The sequence below is a fragment of the Coregonus clupeaformis genome, chromosome 13 (assembly GCF_020615455.1).
Source record: "Coregonus clupeaformis isolate EN_2021a chromosome 13, ASM2061545v1, whole genome shotgun sequence".
NCBI lineage: Eukaryota > Metazoa > Chordata > Actinopteri > Salmoniformes > Salmonidae > Coregonus > Coregonus clupeaformis.
In genome coordinates, this window is record NC_059204.1 from 51,878,343 (window position 1) to 51,903,157 (window position 24,815).

The window sequence follows — 24,815 nt, forward strand, 5'->3', positions numbered from 1 at the left end:
ACTGTGTGAGGGAGCCTTTAAAGGGTACTGGTCTCTGTTCTGAATGTTGGCTAATACAAAATGGCGCCATGTAATCTAATTTGACTACTTCTAAAGAGAAATTACTATTCAACTCATGTGATTCAACTGATTCGTAATGGTGATACAGTTATTGTTTTGTCACTGTCAAAGCTATTTTGAAACATAAAATATATCTTCGAAGACAAAAATGGAAAGCAGGAAACACGAGAATCGGACACAAATGACGACGCTGTGATATGCTTTGATTAAATACGTTTATTTGATCATTTACATATATGTGTACATTTCATATCACCCCCTGAGGGAGTGTCACAGTTAAGTTCTAGAATAATTTTGTTGTTCACTTGTATTTTATTTTTCTCTTATTTTTAACACAGTTGCTCTAAAAAATAAAAAATAACCTCTGTTTTCTGCTCAACATCAGAAATAGGCCTCTTTTTACATGATTCTTGTATGACAAGAAAGAGCACATTCTCAATACATCACTCCTGTGACTATTCAAATAGAATTACTCCATACAAATTATGTTTTTACTTCTAAAGGATATTTTATCTAAATGATCAAAATTTGGAATTGTGTGAACCTCATAACCCATCCAAACAGAACTATGTGCCCCTCTACTGTTGTTCTAAGACAGAATGCCAGCACTTACTGTGAGCATGAAAGTGTTCTGTGCTCTGTGGGAGAGTGTTCTACAGAGTTCTATAGAATGTGTGAAGTTGATTCTAGAACAACATGCCAGTTATGGGGTTACAAATAAATCCCTGAATATCACCTTCTCAATCAAATGAAAATTAACGTGCAAAATACTTTGATTTGTTGGTCTAGAAAAAGAAGCGACACTTTTGAAAATACAAAATGAAGTATTGAGCAATAGAGCATAGAGCAATACTTTGTATAAAACGGTTAACGATGCAGTTCCCTGTGTGTGTGTGTGTGTGTGTCTGTGCATGTGTGTGTGTGATATCCAATTCATGATCACAGTAAACACAAGGATTCTCAGTGATGTAAAAAGGTATTGTGTTGTTTCATTGCAATACAATATGATGAACATATACGTAGGAGCCTTTCTTAACCCAAAGAGACAATAAAGTGTATACTTAAGAGTAAACTTAAAACATCAACTTCCCTTTACAGATTCTTCTTCAGTCGTCATTAACAAACAAATAAATACATTGCATCCAAGCCATCATTTACAATATATTAAAATCGCTGCATAATATAGCTATATATCTCTATTGCAGTCATATATAAAACTAATTTGTATAAAAAGAAAGATAAAGATAAGATTAAGATGATGTTGCTGAGTAAACACATCAGGTTGGATAGAATCACATTCAGAGAGCTCTCCACCTCAGTTTATATCTGCATCTGAAATGATACCCTATTCCCTATATAGTGCACTACTTTTGATCAGAACCCTATGGGCCCTGGTTAAAAGTAGTGCACTAGATAGGGAATAGGGTACCATTTGGGAGATAATTCTAGTGAGGGAAGCTGAGACAAATTAACTGGCAATAGAGACACATCATCCCACACACATACAGCCACGATGAGTCAGACCCATCTATTACTACACAATAACCATTTCAAAGCCCATCTGTATCTCTCCAATGAATTCAATCTATCACAACATTTCCACAAATTTTTGCATCAAGTTCTACAAGGTGGTTTCCTTTCAATAGAAAATATGAAACCACACATTCCTTTTGTGGAGTTGTGTGTTGGAGGAACGTTTCTTTTTGTTGCGTTATAAAGTACAGAATTATTCCTAAATATGTTTATTGTCTTCCTCTTTGACATATTATGTTAGAGTAGATTGCATAAACTGTCAAATATGATGCCCAAACTGATGCATAGAATGGTATACTAGTATATGACAGAGGCAGTAAAGCATATTCTCCATTGTGTATATGGTGAATCAGTGACAAAAAGTGTATTTCATTCTGTATCCTATGAAAGCAGTGCTTTTTTTCAATGCCACAAATCCTAGTCCCCGTTTGAGGGTGAATAAGGGTAAAAACTATCTTTGAATGCTTTCTCAATCACAGTCGTTGGTGTTGTCAGTAAGGTCCTGTTATCTATGTAGACTGTTTGTTCCTATGTTATTCATGGATTCATCATGGCTACCCATTATCACAAAAAAGAAACCACTCCTCCACTTTAACCTGGGCAATATGATGCCTTTCGAGGGTTTGATTTCTGTGGTTAATTAACTTATGACTCCAAGGGTCCTTTTCTTTCCTCAACTCCAGGAATGGGATATCCACAAGGGGTAAAATAATCCCTGTGTGTGCACAAAGACAGCTATTGTGACTGGTTGGGGATAATGAATCTTATCCACCGTTAAAAGGTAACTCTGCCACTGTCCCTCTCTCTCTCTCTCTCTTTCAATGTGGGTGGTGTGATCCGTCCGGAACATCAAATCCAACCATCTAACTGAGATACATTTGTTAAAAGGAACATATTGTTCACAGGTAGGGCCAATGCATGCTAGGCTCCTTCTCCCACTGTATAGAATGCCTCGCTCCCTTCAAAGCAGGGTAAAAACAAGTATATCGTTCACCCCTTCAAAACTGCTCCTATAGGTTAAAATTGAGCATTTTAACATTTTAGAAATAAAAACGTTTACATTAGAATAACTATAAAACATGTACTAGTCCAGTGTCCTTTCATCAATGAGCTGGGGAGGTCTTACCTTACGCCTACTGAAACAATCATAGGCAATCAAGAATAACCTCCAGTTTCATATCCAACATCACAATAATACAAATCCCAAAAAGAGAAGCTCTAGTAGTGTGCAACAGAAATGTGTGTCATCTCTGATCACTTACTGAGTATGGTACGGTGTGGCCGGCACTGTTTTATTATAAGTGCTAAAAAGACATAGAAACAAGAAATAACATGGAAGGGGGGGATGAAAATGAAGTAAGAAACCTGCCTGCACTGTGTGTCGTTAATGTATAAGCTCAAAGTCTTAAGGCTGGCTGGATGGATGGATCATCAGGCCTGACTGTCATGGTGGATGGAGAGTGAGAAATGGGGTCACTGACGTTGTTCACTATTGATACATTTTTTGGCCTTTCAGTGACTTCCTGGTTTTGATGGTTGTGGTGGTTGTTATAGTGACGGCAGTCAGTGCAGAACCTCTGTGTTGTGGAATGTCATGATATTGCACTTGGTGCAGATTGACAGGCAATGTGACAGACAGACAGACAGACAGACAGACAGACAGACAGACGGACGTACAGACAGACAGGTGGACAGACAGACAGATAGGGCAGGTCCATGTTCAGCATTCAGTAGTATAGCACTAGGGGAGGGGCCAGGTGGGCTCTTCCCTCCCATTGGCTCCTGATGGTTCTGTGACTCGCTTTTATTAGACAACCCGAAAAGGTCAGAGGCCATCAGCTGCTGAGCCGATTGGCTGGCTTCAGCACACTGCTTTGTGTGATTGGCCAGTCCATGGAGAGGTGTGACAGAGGCTTCTATAGGGTTAAACAAAGCGCTCCCTCTTTCCAGTTATAAACAGTAACAGCCTCCACACAACATGTAGAATAAGAAAAGTGATGATGCGGGTGGTGATGAAGAGGACAAAGAAGTTAAAGGTGGATGGCTCGGGTATAAAGACGTGGATCAGCTGCCCCCCTCTCTCTCTCTCTTTCAGCGCAGCATGCAGAGCCTCTGCTTCCTCCCAAGGACGGCCCCTCCTCAGGAGACCTGGAGAGATAGAGAGAGAGAAGGAGAAAGAGAGAGGGAGAAGAGGAAATGGAGAGTGTGGTTAGGGTCTGGCCTCCCCACAGGATGTTCCCATGTAATTAGTGCTCCAGTGCTCCTCGGCTCGGCTCGGCTCAGCCATCTGTCTGGTGGCTCTGCTCTGCCTGTCTGGCTCTGGGTCGGCCTGGCTCTGCTCTGATACACCAACCCCACTGGGAGCAGCTATGGAGCTATGGACCTCCACACTACTGCTCTCCACTCCACACAAACCTAAACACCACAAACACTGTCTGATGGCTCTGCCTGGCTCTGGTTCAGCCTGGCTCTGCTCTGATACACTCGCTGCCCGCTGGGAACGATCCAGCAACAATGGACCTCTCCTTCACGCCAAAACATGGCCACACAAGGGACCAGCTAACCAGCTGATAGATCTCTCCACACACAGTCTACGTTAAAACATGAACACACGTTTGTGTTTACTCCCTCAATTTGTGCCACATCGACACCTTTAAACCTACTACACTGAAACAGATGTGTTGGGGGCTATAACACCTGTCTCACTCAGCCAAAATGTGTGTTGTTGTGGTTGTTCCCTCCCGCCCTACTGATTGAATTAGAGAAGTGTGTGTGTGTGTGTGTGTATGTGTGCGTGCGCGTGCGTTCGTGGATGCTCCAGCGCTCTGCTGTGAACTACAATAGGATTAGAGCAGTAGAGCAGGGGGCTTGGCTGTTTGCTGTTCCACTGTTCCTCCCTCGTAGTACTGAGAAACACCAGCCTCCCATCCACAACAAGAGTAATTACCTTAAACGCTATAAGATTATAGGATTTCAGAGAACAATGTGTTTGTGTGTTTGTGTGTGTGTGTGTGTATGCCACAAAGCCAGAAACTCTTAGTCAGAATTGCAGCTTTATTATGGTAATTGTTTCCAATGACTGTCTTACATAATAAGGGGTTGGCAATAACATTCCCCTGGAAAGAAAGGATGCTTTGAAAACTGATACTGGCAGACTAGCAGGTGTAAGATATGTTTGCATTAGACACCAGTGGAGGCTGCTGAGGGGAGGATGACTCATAATAATGGCTGAAATGGAGCGAATGGAATGGCATCAAACACATGGAAACCATATGTTTGATGTATTTGATCCCATTCCACCTATTCCTCTCCAGCCATCACCACGAGCCCGTCCTCCCCAATTAAGGTGCCACCAACCCCCTGTGTTAGACACAGTCCTACTGAAGCATGTGTGGAGTGGTGGAATGGTGGTGGAATTCTACAGCAGTATTCCAGAACAAGCACCTTCTCCAAAGCTCTTTTGGTTAACATCGGTGGGAAGTGACCAGGAGGAAAATTAAGCAGGGATACATACTGATCAGCCTGAGTGCTGCCCAAAAATGCAATCAAATCGATTGGAGGGGGTGTTGCTCAGGAGGGAGGCTGCAAATCATGGCAAAGGGAGGTTGGGAGGGAGCAAATATACACAGAATGCCTTGACTTGGCTGGCTACATGCATAGTTTGCATACACCCAGCATGGTTTGGCTAGGCTTGACTGGCTACAATACCAGGGTTGGCTTGGCTGGGCAGAATGGATAGGCTACACTACTTAGACCCACAAAACAGCTTGGTAGTCATGAGTATAGATAGCCACATTATGAAAAGGCGGTATCTTGGCACACAGAACCAAATCTTGTGCTTGCGCTGGCTTCTCTTTGGCTGCTATATTTAATGGTAACAGTGTCAACGAGAGTCTTGGAGGGCAGAAATGTGGATCAAATTCTCCACCCACCCCCACACCGACCCCCTCATTAACCTGAAGGAAGAGCCCCTCCCCTGGCCTCATGTCTGGTCTGGTGCCCTATGGAGGGTAGGCCACACTGGGGCTGGGGTCAGGGGTGGGTGTACTGCTACTACTACTACGGAATGTGTGGTCTGTGGTTATGCCGCTCTCTGTACCCTCTGGACCCCCCTAAACCCAACCAGCAGAACCCTGTTGAGTACTGGATTCACTGTCTACAGCTGCAAAAACAGGTTTAAATAGGGGGGATGTTTGGAGCTGCATTGAATAATGGACCACCTGAATGAATGGTCATCCACAAAGTGGAACTAGGAGAGTGAATGCTGAAAAAAGATCCCGCTGTCAAATCTAACAGTGATCTTTTGACAGTTTATAACAGGTATTCTTCTGTGGGTTAACAAGCGCTAGCAGTCGAGTGAATCCACAGCCCTTTGTGGTTATCGTCGTCCACACTACTTTACCCCCGTGGAGACACTTAATTGGATCCAGGCTTATCTGATCTCTAGTGTTGAGCGATTAACCGAAATGTCTGTTATTTTTCGTTTTTTAAACAACTACTTGACCGATAGAAAGAAGAAGGGAAGCGCTACTAAGGTACACAATAGTAAATGTTGGTAGACAGAAGGTTCTCTTTGGTAAAAGGGGTGAATTGGTCATCAAAAAGAAAGGAGGACCAAGGCACTCTTCATATAATTAATTAAAATGCCTTTATTTGTATGGCATGTTCAATAGAAACAAGTTTTTTTTTTTTATCTGACGCGTTTCGACTGCATGGCCTTCGTCAGGGTTCAATTATTTGAATTTCATTTCGTTCAGGTTATTTCTGAGCTCAATGCGCATTTTCTCTAACGATAAATCGATTCAATCCCGAACTGTCCGATGTAGTAGGGTGTTGTCCGATCTGTGTGGGCACGGAGACTGAGAGAAGACAAAAGAGCATGCGATCAAGAGGGATAGAGAGCAGTTGCTTCGCGATGTATCTCTACCTGAAAATACATGATCTATGTGATAGATAGTTGGTATTCAGCAGTCATAAAAGTATGCCTTATTTACTTTGGAGAACTACAAAAAGAGTGAAAAAAAAATACAAATAAAAATAATAGTGATTTTTGTCAGACAGCATAGGCAGCAGCTCTATAGAGATGAGATGATGACTTGGAAATAAATAATAAAGTCATCAAATAAAGCAAGAGTAATATACACAACTGAAATATTTTATTAAAGTAAAGTAATCTGAAAATATTATGGTTAAAGATGCACTATGTAGAAATCGCTCTGCAATTTCCTGGTTGCTAAAATTCTAATAGTTTGGCTAATTTCAGTTTATGTGACAAAACAAGCAAGTATAGTGTAGAGAATCAATGTACCATCTAAACCGCTGTGAAATATATTTTCCATAACCAAAAATATTGTATTTTCAGCTGTTTGAAGTTTGTGTAGAAAACCGAAAGTAAAAGAGGCAAAAACTAAACTCAAGCATAGAAATAACACACACAGAACAAATCTACCACTGCTTTCAATGACAATGACAGATCTATAACACACATGTCTATGTGAATTTGGTCGGGTGGCCTAGAAAGTTACATATTGCAGCTTTAATAAGTGATAAGCTGTAATGGGCAGTCACTACCATCATGGGACTTTTATTCATTGTTTTATTATGTGTTGTTACAGCATTCAACACCCATAATGCATAGTGCATTTAATATCAAAAAAAAATTACGAAACCGAAAACCGTGATAATTTTTTCATAATCTAACCGAAACCGAACCGACCTCAAAAAGCACTAATCGCTCAGCACTGCACCAAACACACACCACATGGTTGCGATGTTCTCAGAATATAAGATATACATTTTCTAGGCACGTTTCATGGGACGTTGCAGAACAGTCCTGTGTCCAATGACATTTAAAACATATGACGTTCTGTTTTAAGATTAACATCAGATTAAGGTCTGTCATGGTCCCCTGGAGGTTTATGTCTAGTTCACAGCTTGTTCCGGAGACGTCCTTAAAGACACCTGATGATCCCAAAGAAACGTGCCCCCCTACCCCCAGAAAATATGTTTCTTTACACAGCACCCCTTGTTACTGTTGCCGAACCATTGATCTAATTATTTACAGCTCTTTGTCTGTTAGGTTAGGGCAGGGTTTCCCAAATTCGGTCCTCGGGATCCCAAGGGGTGCATGTTTTGGTTTTTGCCCTACCACTACACAGCTGATTCAAATAATCATCTAATCATCAAGCTTTGATAATTTGAATCAGCTGTGTAGTGGTAGGGCAAAAACCAAAACATGCAGATACAATCCCGAGGACCGAGTTCAGGAAACGATGGCTTAGGGACATCCACACACACAAACAGTGCTTTGAACATACAATATTTCCAACACGATTACATTTTGCATGTTAATTTATTCTAAATATTATTGTCCTCGCTTGGGATTTGAACTCACAACCTCTTGGTTCACAGCATTCCAATCTTCCTGCTACACCACCATGTCTGTGTCAATTATCAGTTAATCTGACTATACTCTCATCATTGATTTGATTTACTTGTTCCAGCAATTTGGGGCTTTTCTGTATAATTGTTTGATGTTGGTGGGCCATATTACTCTCTTTTAATGTAACTCCTTAATCACTGTGAGACATTTTTTTAATCTAAACCCTCAGAAAACTGGACACATGAATGTTCTTGCAACGTCCCATGAAACGTGCTTAGAACATTAATATTGCATATTCTAAGAACATGGTAACCACGTTGTGGGTAAGTTCTGTTTGACATTAAAGGAATACTCTCCTAACTCTAACGGCAAAACATGTTAAGTAGGTTCTCAGGAGGTTTTTGCTAACATAAAATGTTCCTGTAACTAACGGAAAACTGGACACTCAAACATCAGGGGAACATTACAGGTAACATTACAAAAATCGCCCTAGAATTGTATCTGTCTGCATGATAATGTCACCTTGTCACTTTGGGTGTGGCCTCGTTGGCGCTGATATTATCCCCTTAATTAAATGAAGTCAATCTGTTGCATCTTCACTTCACTCACAAGTCACAATCGAACAAACTTTTTATATGTATTTTTTACAGCACTAGACCTTAGTGATGGAGTTTTATACTCATTTTGGGGAGGGTGTTTGTGTGATTCTGATCCAGTAATAAAAAGGTGCACTACATTTATCATGTATAGATCTGATAAACGGTATGATATGATACATGACACTGTATATACTGAGTATACAAAACATTAAGAACACCTGCTCTTTCCATGACATAGACTGACCAGGTGGATCCAGGTGAAAGCTATGATCCCTTATTGATGTCACTTGTTAAATCCACACCGGTTTGTGTCAAGAACTGCAACGCTGCTGGGTTTTTCACCCTCAACAGTTTCCCGTGTGTATCAAGAATGGTCCACCACCCAAAGGACATCTAGCCAACTTGGCACAACTGTGGGAAGCATTGGCGTCAACATGGGCCAGCGTCCCTGTGGAACGCTTTTAACACCTTGTAGAGTCCATGCACCGATTAATTGAGGCTGTTCTGAGGGCAACTCAATATTAGGAAGGTGTTCCTAATGTTTAGTATACTCAGTGTATATTGAACTTAGTACTTGGGGAGGGTCAGCCTATTCCCATAGATTAGACGTAACATAGTAAAGGTACATCCAGACACTCAAATTAGTATGATATGTTACGTTTGGTATGGTTACATAAGACAGATGGTTACTTAAGGCAAAAACTAAAGTAGGGTGGTTGGTCGGGTTGGATGGGTTGATGTGTAACGCAAACGTCTAGCAACCCAAATGTTCCAATCTCATCACAGACAACTTAAGCATTTTAGCTAATTAGCAACTACTTACACATTTTTAGCTACTTTGCAACTACTTAGCATGTTAGCTATCCCTTCCCCTAACCTTAACCCTTTTAGCTAACTCTTCACCTAACCCTAACTTTAACCCTTTCACCTAACTCCTGAACTTAACCTTAAACCTAACCCCTAGCTTAGTTAACATTAGCCAACTAGCTAACATTAGACAACCTAGCTAGAATTAATAACATATCATACATCTTGCAAATTCTTAACATATTGTACGTTTTGCAAATTACTAACATATAATATGAATTGTAATTCGTAACATATCATAAGTAATGAGTGATGGACATCCACAAATTAATACGTACCATACAAAATTTAAAATATCATACTAAATGGAGTGTCCGGATTTAAGTACAGAATAATACGAAATGCACTGAGACCAGGTTGGGACAGTGATTATTATTCTTATCCAGCAATGAAAATGTCCACCATCCAAATCATGTCAAATGTCTGATATAACCTACGACATATGCAGCGTACCTGGATGGAGAGGATTTTGTGGGGTTAAGGGCCTTGCTCAAGGGCCCAACAGTAGGAGAATGTCTTGAGGATGTGAACTAAGCAGCCGTCCAGATGCCAAATCAATTCTGCCTTTTTTCCACCACCTGGTTTGTGATTCAAACTGGCCACGTTTCAGCTACATGTCCAACTCCGTAGCTGCTGAGCTACCACCGCACCATATATGGTGGATATATAATGTATTAATTTGACTGGAGCTAGTATCAAGCAAGCTAAGAGGTTAATTAGCCGAGACAAGGAGCACAAAGGGATAGATACATTCTTGACTCCATGTATAAACACGATAACCTTGAAAAGCCAAGACACAATAACATGAAGCAAAAATCTTTGCCAATCAGTGGGTCAGGGTTTAATCTTGTTATTTTTAGTCTATTACTCCCAAACCTCCCCATTGTCCTGCTGTGGAGAGTTGGCTGGTGCAATGCAGAACGTTTCCCCTGTGTGTGTGTTTATTTTTTTTGGGGGGGGGTTGATAATTACGCTGAGCGGTGTGTGTGTCTGAGTGTGATAAGGGGAGGAAGGAGGGAGGTGCGTGTGTGTGTGTGATAAAGAGAGGAAGGAGGGAGGGTACCAAGGCCAATAATGCCCTGACGACTCCTCGACGACATCCCGTAATATACACAATAAACCTAGGAACCAGGAAGTACATCAAAGATCAGTACGATGACATAATTATATTTATCACTTTCAACATGAATGTTATCGCCATTTAAAAGGTCTATGTAAACTAGGGGGAAAGTGCTGTCTAAGTATAATTAAAGTCTCTAATATTCCCAGTTCTTTCAAAGGCCATTGAATCAAAGTATAGTCTCCCACTTAAAAAGGATGATTGTAGAGGATTGAGACAGTTTCTTATGGGCACTACAGCTTGTGTTGGAAGGAAAAACTATTTTCAAACAGTCAAACACGTCTGGCGTTAAGCCAGTGCAATTGTAAAACACACACTCGTTTGCAATTTCGACCTGTTAAAGCTGGCACTCTATTTTCAAACTCTAGTGCCAGAATTGGCAATTTACCTGTCTTATACGAGCTCGCTTGCGCAAAGGTGGGAGGGGTAGCAATATCTGAGGTGTGTCCTTAAAAACGTGCACCAAAGTGTCAATTTCAGAATGTGCTGGTGGGGATATTTAAGACCAACCGAAAGCTGGTCTTAGCAGTAACCCGGTTGGTTATGACATAGATTTTGACAACGGAAGCGCAGCCTATCCATCTGTAGCCTCTGTCAAGTCCCCAACAACTGGATGTTCTGGTTTTCAGGGGAAATTAAAAGAGCGCCAAACCTAACGAGACTTCTACTTTTGGACATTAACAAGGCGACACTCCATCTTAACTCCTCCTCCACATTTACTGGATTGGTTGAACAGTGCAGAAGAGAACCTCCCCCGACAGTTTTTTTCCTTCTCATTAAGAACAGCGTGTAGGGGATCTAGTTTCAGAAGTTTATTTTACGCATGTTACGTTAGGGTGAATCCAACCGTGACGCACAGTGCCCATATGCACATAAAACAAGAGAGATGTGCTTTTTGTGCCGGTAAACCTCGTATTTAGAAACATAAAAAACATGAATTTTATTAAAAACCAAGCATACCTACCCTCCTCTCAATGAAGACTGTTGTTTTTTTTGTCCTGCCCAATGCATTTGCCAAGTAGTCAAGACTATCGATAAAGGGTTTGGCTTGCAAGACCGCTTTTAAATAAATCCTAATCAGCAAATAGATCAAGTTTAGGAGCAGCATCAAAACAGTAAGCGGACATCCCCATTTTATCTATGTATTTGCATTATTCATAATTCACATAGGCCTACCTGCAGTGCATAGAAACATATTCAAATGTGTCAGTCCTACCGTTTAACAGTAGGCCAAGACTATACAGTTTTTGTGCATCTGTAACTTTTTTTCAGTCATTTACATTTACATGTACATTTTAGTCATTTAGCAGACGCTCTTATCCAGAGCGACTTACAGGAGCAATTAGGGTTAAGTGCCTTGCTCAAGGGCACATTAACGTCATTTAGCAGACGCTCTTAGCCAGAGCGACTCACAAATTGGTGCGTTCACCCTATAGCCAGTGGGATAACCACTTTACAATTTGGGGGGGGGGGGGTTAGAAGGAATACTTTATCATTACAGGATTATCCGTAATAAAGGTAGCATCCACATTAATGTAGAAGTGTTTACAAACATATTATATTCTTACTTACAATAAAAGTGACTCCAAATGACACTACATTATTTACCATTAATTTCTATTGGGCACAACATAATCTGAAACACAACCAAAACAAACAGAATATGCATCCGACAAATTTGTTGAGTCACAAGCTTGGTGTAGTCATTGCGTGATGTGAATATGGGACCAAATACTTTTTAGTACTTTAATACACATATTAGGTCATTTGTCCCAATACCTTTGGTGCCTTAAAATGGGGGGGACTATGTACAAAATGTATTGTACTTTCTAAACGGTTCACCCGATATGGATGAGAATTCCCTCAATTTAAAGCTGACAGTCTACACTTTAACCTCATAGTCATTGTTTGATTTAAAATCCACATGTTTGGAGTATAGAGCCAAAAGAAGAACAAATGTTTCACTGTCCCAATAATTACGGAAGGCACTGTAGATGATAAACTTAATTGACATCTAACCTCTTAAGTGGTAGATACACGTAAACTCAAGAGTGATATAAAAGTACCTGGTCTTACCTTTACTGAGGAGGGTGGTCGCGTCACTGCTGCCAATCTGAGAACAGAACAGAGAAGACAGTCAGGAACAATCCACAGATTCTACACATAAAGCTCAGTTAAACATCCAGAGGCAAGCAATAAAACGTGTCAGTGTGTGTGTGTATGAGGATACAATTTATGACTAATATAGCTTCCCTTGCCACACTATGCTTTGCTCTCTTTTTCTGGCCATTTGTTTCATATTTTTTCTGTCTCTCACGCCTTCTTCTCACACTTTCTTCCCTCACATGCTCCCTGTCTCCCTGCTGTCTATTGAAGTCCTTTCTCTTCTCTTTAAAGCACACTTCTGTTCAATCTGTTCTCTTGCCTCCTCAGGCGGTCGTCCCAGAAGTGAGTTCAGCCGAGCCTATACTGTACTGTCCTCACGAGGAGTCACTGATGTGCCAACCATGGCAGAGGACACAGATGAGCTCTCACGCCATGTGTGTGTGTATTTGTGCACCTGTGTGTGTGTGTCTGCGAGTGCATGTGAGTGTGAGTGTGTAAGTCTAAGTTGGTGAATAATGTGTGTGTGAAGTCTAGGGGCATCTGTGTGCCTTAGCTGAGCTATTAATGGTCTCCCCTCAGCCAAAAAAAGCTGACAACCTAGAAATAATAAGTCTGTGAATAGACAGAGTCTTGCTCCAGTGAGTACACTCCTTCTGCTTCTTTGCTTTTAAAAATATCACAGAATATTTAAGGACAGACTCGTAAAAAGGGCTGCAATTGTCAAGTCAGGAGAAAATGTGTAAATCAGGGGTATTTGAGCTGCTATATATAGCCTGTTTGTGAATGTGGAAAAGCTAGGGCTGACCCAATTTAGTAGACTGTTCGATTGTTTGGTCGATATGCTGTTGGTCAACCGGGATTTCTTTAGTCGAGCAGTAGCACAAAAAATATATATACACTACCGTTCAAAAGTTTGGGGTCACTTAAAAATGTCCTTGATTTCGAAAGAAAAGCAATGTTTTTGTCCATTAAAATAACATCAAATTGATCAGAAATACAGTGTAGACATTGTTAATGTTGTAAATGGCTATTGTAGCTGGAAACTGCTGATTTTTTATGGAATATCTACAAAGGCGTACAGAGGCCCATTATCAGCAACCATCAGTCCTGTGTTCCAATGACACATTGTGTTTGCTAATCCAAGTTTATCATTTTAAAAGGCTAATTGATCATTAGAAAACCCTTTTGCAATTATGTTAGCACAGCTGAAAACTGTTGACTAAAGAAGCAATAAAACTGGCCTTCTTGAGACTAGCTGACTATCTGAAGCATCAGCAATTGTGGGTTCGATTACAGGCTCAAAATGGCCAGAAACAAATAACTTTCTTCTGAAACTCATCAGTCTATTCTTGTTCTGAGAAATGAAGGCTATTCCATGCGAGAAATTGCCAAGAAACGGAAGATCTCGTACAACGCTTTGTACTACTCCCTTCACAGAACAGCGCAAACTGGCTCTAACCAGAATAGAAAGAGGAGTGGGAGGCCCCGGTGCAAAACTGAGCAAGAGGACAAATACATCAGAGTATCTAGTTTGAGAAACAGACGCCTCATAGGTCCGCAACTGGCAGCATCATTAAATAGTACCCGCAAAACACCAGTCTCAACGTCAACAGTGAAGAGGCAACTCCGGGATGCTGACCTTCTAGGTAGAGTTGCAAAGAAAAAGCCATATTTTATTTATTTATTTTATTTTATTTCACCTTTATTTAACCAGGTAAGCCAGTTGAGAACAAGTTCTCATTTACAACTGCGACCTGGCCAAGAAGGAGTGCTGTATGGCATTGAAGCTTGTTTGGAGGTTTGTTAACACAGTGTCCAATGAAGGGCCAGATGTATACAAAATGGTGTCGTCTGCGTAGAGGTGGATCTGAGAGTCACCAGCAACAAGAGCAACATCATTGATATACATAGAGAATAGTCGGCCTGAGAATTGAACCCTGTGGCACCCCCATAGAGACTGCCAGAGGTCCAGACAACAGGCCCTCCGATTTTACACATTGAACTCTATCTGAGAAGTAGTTGGTGAACCAGGCGAGGCAGTCATTTGAGAAACCAAGGCTATTTAGTCTGCCAATAAGAATGCGGTGATTGACGGAGTCGAAACCCTTGGCCAGGTCGATGAAGACGGCTGCACAGTACTGTCTTTTATTGATTGCGGTTATAATATCGTTTAGGACCTTGAGCGTGGCTGAGGTGCACCCATGACCAACTCGGAAACCAGATTGCATGGCGGAGAAAGTACAGTGGGATTCGAAATGGTCGGTGATCTGTTTGTTAACTTGGCCTTCAAATACTTTCGAAAGGCAGGGCAGGATGGATTTAGGTCTGTATCAGTTTGGATCTAGAGTGTCACCCCCTTTGAAGAGGGGGATGACCGCGGCAGCTTTCCAATCTCTGGGGATCTCAGACGATACGAAAGAGAGTTTGAACAGGCTAGTAATAGGTGTTGCGACAATTTTGGCGGCTCATTTTAGAAAGAAAGGGTCCAGATTGTCTAGCCCAGCAGATTTGTAGGGGTCCAGATTTTGCAGCTCTTTCAGAACATCAGCTATCTGAATTTGGGTGAAGGAGAAGCAGGGGGGGCATGGGCAAGTTGCAGCGGAGGGGGCAGAGCTGGTGGCCGGGGTAGGGGTAGCCAGGTGGAAAGAATGGCCTGCTTGTTGAAATTTTCGATTATCGTAGATTTATCGGTAGTGACAGTGTTTCCTAGCCTCAGTGCAGTGGGCAGCTGGGAGGAGGTGCTCTTATTCTCCATGGACTTTACAGTGTCCCAAAACCTTTTGGAGTTAGTGCTACAGGATGCACATTTCTGTTTGAAAAAGCTAGCCTTTGCTTTCCTAACTGATTGTGTATATTGGTTCCTGAATTTTTTGAATGGGGCATGCTTATTTAAGATGGAGAGGAAAGCACTTTTAAAGAACAACCTGGCATCCTCTACTGACGGAATGAGGTCAATATCCATCCAGGATACCCGGGCCAGGTCAATTAGAAAGGCCTGCTGAAGGGTTTTAGGGAGCGTTTGACAGTGATGAGGGGTGGTCGTTTGATCGCGGACCCATTACGGACGCAGGCAATGAGGCAGTGATCGCTGAGATCCTGGTTGAAGACAGCGGAGGTGTATTTAGTCACATTTATTCCACACATCTGACTTCCCCTCTACCTCATGAGCAATCAGTTAACATTCCCCAGTTTCGAGTATATTTGTCACGTCCTCTGCATCCATTTTGCTGTTACGGTGTTCAGAGTTTGTTATAACCAATTTATTCATATGATTATGATATGTTATAGGTCAGGCCCTATTGGTCACGCGCATGCGATTTATACATGTGTCACGTAAAGAGAACAAGGGTTGAGGGAATTGGGAATATTTTTCCTAAACAAATGAGGGATTTCGGTAACAGAACATTTCAGTCAGAAATGGCTGTAATTATGTTGTAGCTTCAGCAACAAGGACAGCGCGATAAACACTTTGACGTTCTGTGGTGGTCGCTGCAGCAGGGAGGAGAGAGAGACAACGGGTGCTAGTCACTCGCTGTCTTTTTTTTAACACAGCGCAGCAAGTCTGAGCCCGGCACAATCAAATCATTTGCTGGTTGGACCCCCTCTAGTCATTTGTGTGTCTTAATGATTTAAACAAACAGTGTGCTTAAATCATCAGACAAGCTCAGTGAATATAGTTGATTTGATTAAAACACATAGGATGTGTCTATATATGGAAAAATACATGTTTAAACAGAACAGACTACTCTTGGTCGACCAAGATTTTTTTTTGTCGGGGACAGCCCTAGGAATAACTCTACATCGAAGTCGTTGTTGTTTTTGACAATCCTGTTGTTGTTATCTGTGTAATGCTATTTGAAGAGTGTTACATAAGATTGCTGCTACTGCTGAAGTCTACCAGTCAGAACCGCTCTGCACTGGTACATCAATAGCCCTGCTCTATAAAGTACGCTATACATATACTGTATACGGTTCATGAATGAACTCTATTTATGATCTAAATATTATATAGAGAGAGGCTAGTTGTAACCTGTAACATGACAAGAGCTCTGAGGCGTGATGGTCCATGGTGATAGTGGTGGGACAATATATTCACTGTAGGTAGAGCTACATATCCCTGGACACAAGTAGTCCTTCTGTAATGGTTGGGGTCAATTCATAGAGAAGCATTGAGGAGAGAATTGGAAATGTAATTTAGGTTTACTTCCTGAATTGACTGAATTGAAATGGAAATGACCCCAACCCTGGATGGACGCGGTCCTTACTCTATTCAAAGGTAATGCTTATTATTATTCAAATTTATCGGACTCTGTGTGATAGAAGAATAACTTACACTTGTATGATATATTACCCTCTTGATGACCTCATGATATGGAAAATGAAAATATTGATTATATTCGCATATATTATCATATTATTATGTAGAGTAAATGCCAAAGTAATTTGAGACTAAACAAATTAAATTAATCTAAGGCTCCTGACTGTCCCTGTCTCCTGAAATCTTCTCTATTACTAAAGTGCATTGTGGGAACCATCAGTGGTCAGGCCCGAGGGGTGAGGAGGTACAGACTGACATCCTGCTTTAACATTGCCCCATGGCACTCTCCAACAGTAAGGAAGTTGTTTCAGAGAGGAGCTGAAGACATTATTGGAGTCAACTCGATAAAAAATTTTTTGCCCAAAATAAAATAACAAAAATAAAAGAGGAACAACATAAAGAAGGAACAGCAGCACCCGAAAAGAGTGGTTGACTCTGTGTTTGTCTTGACCTTGTATGGGTATGAGATGCCACATTTCTATGCCCTCAACGTATGTGTGTGCTTTATGTGTTTTTGTTTGAAAAGAGAGAGTAGGAGAATTTGAATGTTTGGGCGTTAAATACAGTTGAAGTCGGAAGTTGACATACACCTTAGCCAAATACATTTAAACTCAGTTTTTCACAATTCCTGACATTTAATCCTAGTAAAAATTAGGTTAGGATCACCACTTTATTTTAAGAATGTGAAATGTCAGAATAATAGTAGAGATAATTATTTATTTCAGCTTTTATTTCTTTCATCACATTCCCAGTATGTCAGAAATGTACATACACTCAAATAGTATTTGGTAGCATTGCCTTTAAATTGTTTAACTTGGGTCAAATGTTTCGGGTAGCCTTCCACAAGCTTCCCACAATAAGTTGGGTGAATTTTGGCCCATTCCTCCTGACAGAGTTGGTGTAACTGAGTCAGGTTTGTAGGCCTCCTTGCTCCTTGCTCGCACACGCTTTTTCAGTTCTGCCCACAAATTTTCTATAGGATTGAGGTCAGGGTTATGTGATGGCCACTCCAATACCTTGACTTTGTTGTCCTTAAGCCATTTTGCCACAACTTTGGAAGTATGCTTGGGGTCATTGTCCATTTGGAAGACCCATTTGCGACCAAGCTTTAACTTCCTGACTAATGTCTTGAGATGTTGCTTCAATATATCCACATAATTTTCCTTCCTCATGATGCCATCTATTTTGTGAAGCGCACCAGTCCCTCCTGCAGCAAAGCACCCCCACAGCATGATGCTGCCACCCCCTTGCTTCACGGTTGGGATGGTGTTCTTCGGCTTGCAAGCCACCCCCTTATTCCTCCAAACATAACGATGGTCATTATGGCCAAACAGTTCTATTTTTGTTTCATCAGACCAGAGGACATTTCTCCAAAAAGTACGATCTTTGTCCGCATGTGCAGTTGCAAACTGTAGTCTGGCTTTTTTATGGCAGTTTTGGAGCAGTGGCTTCTTCCTTGCTGAGCGGCCTTTCAGGTTATGTCGATATAGGACTCGTTTTACTGTGGATATAGATACTTTTGTACCTGTTTCCTTCAGCATCTTCACAAGATCCTTTGCTGTTGTTCTGGGATTGATTTGCACTTTTCGCACCAAAGTACGTTTATCTCTAGGAGACAGAACGCGTCTCCTTCCTGAGCGGTATGACGGCTGCGTGGTCCCATGGTGTTTATACTTGCGTACTATTGTTTGTACAGATGAACGTGGTACCTTCAGGCGTTTGGAAATTCCTCCCAAGGATGAACCAGACTTGTGGAGGTCTACAATGTTTTTTCTGAGGTCTTGGCTGATTTCTTTTGAATTTCCCATGATGTCAAGCAAAGAGGCACTGAGTTTGAAGGTAGGCCTTGAAATACATCCACAGGTACACCTCCAATTGACTCAAATGATGTCAATTAGCCTATCAGAAGCTTCTAAAGCCATGACATAATTTTTTTGAATTTACCAAGCTGTTTAAAGGCAAAGTCAACTTAGTGTATGTAAACTTCTGACCCACTGGAATTGTGATACAGTGAATTATAAGTGAAATAATCTGTCTATAAACAATTTTTGGAAAAATTACTTGTGTCATGCACAAAGTAGATGTACTAACCGACTTGCCAAAACTATAGTTTGTTAACAAGAAATTTGTGGAGTGGTTGAAAAACTAGTTTTAATGCTTCCAACCTAAGTGTATGTAAACTTCCGACTTCAACTGTACATGAGGGGTGGTAGCTCATGAAAGGCAAAGTAAGCAGAGTTTAATAATGTGATGGCTTGTTGGAACAGCTTGGGTCAGCTCTGCTTGGACGGACAGAGCACTTTCCTCTTTTAGCTGACAGGGAGGAGTGGAGGGCACTATAGCGACAGTGTTTCTATTGTCCAGGGGACTGTCAGGCGGGAGACCTAAGAGGCAGGTAGCCTAGCAGTTAAGAGCGTTGGGCCAGTAACCGAAAGTTTTTCGGTTCAAATCCCCAAGCCGGCAAAGTGCAAAAAATCTGCCGTTCTGTCCCTAATAACTGCTCACTGGGCGCCGATGATGTCAATTAAGGCAGCCCCCTGCACCTCTCTGATTCAGAGGGGTTGGATTAAATGTGGAAGACACATTTCAGTTGAATACGTTCAGTTGTGCAACTGACTAGGTATTCCCGGTTTCTCTGGCTCTGCATCTTGTTTGACAGGCCTGGCACAGCCTACAGGTTTAAGGTAAAGAGTTGCAGCATCCTCTCCCTCCCAGCCAATGACTGCATATATGAATGAACAAAGCCATTGATCACGTGATACCATTCATTCCTATGTGAAGACTCAATAGCGAATTGAAGTCGGTTAAGATGGCGTCTCATGGAGACATAACATGCGCAGTTTGAGCTACTCCAGGAAGTGACATTGAAGGCTAGCTCAGTTGAAGGCCGACCGGGTTATTGCAAGCTGCCATTAGCAACTAAATTATCCTAATACGGGAGTGAACGTTATTTATAATAAGGGTTACATGGAGAAAATCAGACCTATCTGAAATGGAAATGGATGGCCCTCCCTTCAGCAAAATATATTTTACCTAAACTCTCCATTAACGCTTGAAAAAAAAAAGACCCTCCCCTATATCCAAAATAATAATGAAAACAAAATGAATAGCAGAGAACATGTCTACCGTTTACACTAATTTTTTGGACAGACCAGAGCCTTAGATATGCAGTTTTAGAAACTGTTCTTCGTCCTCTAAGCACTACATGGCAACCCAGGAATTTTGATAGTACACAGGGCTGCAGGCCAGAAGGTTGTGGGTTCGCAGACCACCGTGGACAAGAGAAGGGATGGAAAGATTCCCTTTATAGTAAAAGCATTGCATGAATCTTTCATCGTATTTGCAGGTCCGAGACATATGTGTTATCTCATAGTTTTGATGTCTTCACTATTATTCTACAATGTAGAAAATAGTAAAAATAAAGAAAAACCCTTGAATGAGTTGGTATGTCCAAACCTTTGACTGGTACTGTATATTAGAAATATAACTTTGCTCTGTGGTTCTCCAAGCATGCACTTCATACCCTATAGCCTATAGGCTATGGATCATTTGATTGAGACCACACTTAATAGTTTAAAGGCGCACCTGATATTGCGCACCCAGCGGAGAATCAGCGATGAGGGGCAGCATCAGGCACACATCCATATATAGCCTAATAAGCAACGAATTCTAAAACACTGAGAGATATTGACATTTCATTCATTACAAATTACATGACCCTACCCTGGACTAGATTTTAAAAATACTAAACCCTCCCCTTGACAACAATTTGAAAAGCATGACCCTCCCCTATTTTCCTCCAGGTAACCATTCTGTACATTTCGATCTAGCCCTAACTTCTTCTGTGTGCGATTTAAAATTAATCGGTTCAAGGACATACATCTGGTGTATTAGAAGCAATTCTTGGTATCATGATTGTCTTCAATTACATTTTTTATTTACACAAAGCTTGACCACAAAGATCGCCATCTTTCCATTCACTATAATGGGGGATCCTGTTTTCTGCTTACAATGCCTGCAGTACCGCGGTTGGCCTTGAACTTCCGTTGCTTCAATGAGAGAGGCTAGTCGTTCCCCCCTGCTCCCAGCTGACTCTAGCCCCTTTTGACAAAGCCTGAAACACTTTCTCTCCCCTGACCCTGATCGCTTCCCCTCTGTTTACCTCTCTGGGCGATTCCAGCGTTATGGACTTTACATTTGCACGCAGAATCACAACTTTAATGTCTTACAGAATGGACAAACAAAATATAAATGAAACTTTTGATGTGTGTGTCTACAGTACCCCTTGGGGGAGTGTATACCCCAAAAAGCGGACTTGTAAATATTGACATGTTGGTGAAATAAAGCAAATAAGAAGCATTATGGATGGTACATGAAATGGACATGTAAAACCTTGATGAAAGTTAGCTTTACAGAGAAAGTTTCAAGATGATCAGATGTAAGGTGCATGTTTTACAATAACCTTTCCTAAAAAACGTTACGGATGTTACATTGCCTGTCCATGTCACCCCCACTATCTTCACAAAGCTGTAGAACACGTGAATAAAACTGAAGAGAGTCAATTTGGTCTGTATTGTTTCCTTAACATACCATATTCATAAATAACACTGGGGGACAGCTGTGAGTGGAAGAACAAGCTCTGTGAGCCGTTTCTAAAAGCAATGAAATATGTTTGACTGAAATGCCTTTTTTGAGACTTGCCATCCTACTCTGTAATGGTCAAAATGCATACAATTTCCTACTTAAACGTTTCATAAAGCCTGAACTCCAACATATAGACCAGGGGTGCTCAACTACTATTTGAGAATGTCCGGTCACACACATTTCCTAGATGGCAAAGGTCCGGATGGATGTTGTCATTTATCGGTGTAGTAACAAACCCACACCTCGCAACCCATACGACCCAAACTGTTCAAACTGTTCACGCCCCTCTTGTTGGCCATTTTAAAGCTAATTTCCTGCAATTCTACACATTATGCCACAGGGTGGAGAGGAAATTGTGCAGTTTTAAAGCAAGAGAGACTCACTGTTTCTCTGCTTTGTCCCTGTCGTCGAGGAAGAAGAGGGCGGTTGCCAGGAAGAACATGCCACCCAGGACGATGACGAAAGGACAGAGCATGAGGGCATAACCCAAACTGAGGAACTGCCATAGCACCGACCTAGTGTAGCTCTTCTGGAGGGCGTCCGATATCTGGACACACACACACACAGAGAGAGAGAGAGAGAGAGAGAGAGAGAGAGAGAGAGAGAGAGAGAGAGAGAGAGAGAGAGAGAGAGAGAGAGAGAGAGAGAGAGAGAGAGAGAGAGAGTGAAACAACAGTAAAGGATTACAAATATGCTATTGTCATTATGCACACTACTGTGTCTTTCCAAGTCACCTGTAGTGATCACTAATATTACTATTCTGGCCGGTTTCCCAGATCAAGAGAAGCCCAATTCCTGTACTACAAAGCATTCTCAATGGAGAATCTCCATTTAAGATACTTTTTAGTCAAGGGCTGATCTGTGTCCAGGAAACAGGCATATAACGTTTCTGCATCAAACCTAGTGCTCATTACCATTATAGTGCGTTGCATAATTATAGTGTGTGATTCATTTAGCAAGAGATTCATTCAACAAATGCCTAATTTGACTCTTATGTAAAGTTATCAAAGCAGAAAATAGCTCATCTCTGGATAGCATGCTCAGATCCTGCAACAGACGCTAAAGGCTATATGAAATGTAAATAAAAGATTTGTGCTGTTGTATCTATACAGTAGTAGTGAGTTACATGAGCTCCTCTGACTGCTACAGGCTTCAGGGCTAATCCATACATATTGTCCCCGATCCATTAGGCAAATCAATAATGTAAAGTAACACACTTAACAGATTAATATTTCAAACACAAAAAGGAGGCAATGTTACGAAACACACACACATACACACACATTTTTTGTTCATACACAACATATTTCTGTACACACACACACACACACTCATACACAAATGTCTATGAGGGTAGAAATTCCAAGCAGCGTATTCAGTAATTTCATACAAGGTTAGAGTAGAGTAGTGTTCTCCAGAGCTGAGTGTTGCCCTGGTCCTTCACCCAATGTGCTAAAGAAAACAACAGCTGGGGGATAGTCTTACTAAAGTGCTGACACACACACACAAACACACAGACTGTGTGTGCAGGTTGGCCAGTGTTCCTCAAAGTTCTGTGGAGAATGGCAGATGGGGAACACAGAACATTCATTCGTGCCATGACAGCCCAGCGTCCCTGACTTACCTTTCTTAATTTCCCCTGAGAGGATAAATAGTTAGATTGAATTGAATTGAAAAAGGTAAAGACAGACAGGCAGGATGATGTTGGTTATAACAGAGATTAGTGCTGCTGACAGTGCTGAGGTATTCCCTGTGACGACTGACTGACTGACAGACTCCTCCTGCTGCAGAGCCAGTTCCCTCTCTCGCTTTTACTCTCGCTCCCTCTCTCACTTTTACTCTCTCTCTCTGGGGACATAGGTCACCCTGAGTTGATTATTTGTTAGCATCAGGATAGTCAGTGTCTCCCTAGGGAGGGGAGAAGTGCTGACATGAGTGAGTGAGTGTGTGTGTGTTTGTGAGAGAGAGAGAGAGAGAGAGAGAGAGAGAGAGAGAGAGAGAGAGAGAGAGAGAGAGAGAGAGAGAGAGAGAGACAGAGAGAGACAGAGAGAGACAGAGAGAGACAGAGAGAGACAGAGAGACAGAGAGAGACAGAGAGAGAGACAGAGAGAGACAGAGAGAGAGACAGAGAGAGAGAGAGAGAGAGAGAGAGAGAGAGAGAGAGAGAGAGAGAGAGAGAGAGAGAGAGAGAGAGAGAGAGAGAGAGAAAGGGAGGGAGAGAGAGAGAGAGAGAGATAAAGGGAGGGAGAGAGAGAGAGAAAGGGAGGGAGAGAGAGAGAAAAAGAAAGAGTATGTGAGTGTGAGTGTATGACTGTATGCGTGCACAAATGTATGTGTGGGCAGTCCTTGCTAGTCTGAATCTAAAAATACATAGTGCATGTCAAATGATCCATTACAAGGCATTTCTTGCTAGATTGCAGGGAGATTGTTTCATGACATTACATCGCCACCCACTCTGCCTCTAGCCATTTACCACTCACACACACACACACACACACACGCACCCCCGCTTACACACGTACAGTTACATGTGTCTTTACACTAGTTCATTATATTCTTCCCTGAAGCTATGGTTTGTACTTGTCAGCCACTTTGGCCTACGTGCTGGTACAAGGGGGACTATATACTGTGGATGAATGGCTTGTCACTCAATAAGAAGGGCCAGTACTGCAGGATACAGTGGGAGCCCAGTTCATTTTAACACACAACCTCCATCAATATATAAAGGCAATGCACTGTGGCTGCTTCGGTTCATGATCCTCTGAGCGCACGTCTCTAATGCAGGTCTAATATTTGGGCAGCACATGTACTTGTAAAAACCTAACTCTGCACCAAGTGGGTGGCTCAAGGCTGCTTTATTCTGTGGTTGCTAAGCGATGAACGGCTGACATGTTTTCCTGTGATTTCAGGTCTGTAGACTCTGTTCATTCTTGTGGTGGGGGGTGGCGGGTGTGGAGGCAGGAGGGTTGTGAGTAGGTAGAGTGCGTCATGATGAGCCCATCACACCGGCCTGCTAAACCGCCGGGCCAGTGAGAGATAGAGGAGTCACTGCATGGTGACGCATTCAGGGCATTCTGGGCCTGGTCTCCTTGGTCTGGAGGTCTGCGACATTCAGGGAGGGATGATATGTCCGGGGGAATTGTGTGAATCACAGCAACCTGGTCTCAGAGCATTTCATATTTTTCT

The 24,815-nt window shown here is 41.8% G+C and overlaps 1 protein-coding gene across 1 annotated transcript in view; it reads right to left on the minus strand.

Moving 5' to 3' along the window:
- Positions 1-258: 258 nt before the first annotated feature.
- spns2 (spinster homolog 2 (Drosophila)) overlaps positions 259-24,815 on the minus strand; it is a 133,971-nt gene continuing 109,414 nt past the window's right edge. Inside the window, exons 11-13 of the mRNA XM_041894558.2 lie at positions 22,013-22,176; positions 12,638-12,674; positions 259-3,741 (exon numbers count right to left, since the gene is read on the minus strand). Coding sequence (XP_041750492.1) covers positions 3,733-3,741; positions 12,638-12,674; positions 22,013-22,176 — 210 coding nt within the window. The 3' untranslated portion in view covers positions 259-3,732. The remainder of the gene's footprint in view (positions 3,742-12,637; positions 12,675-22,012; positions 22,177-24,815) is intronic.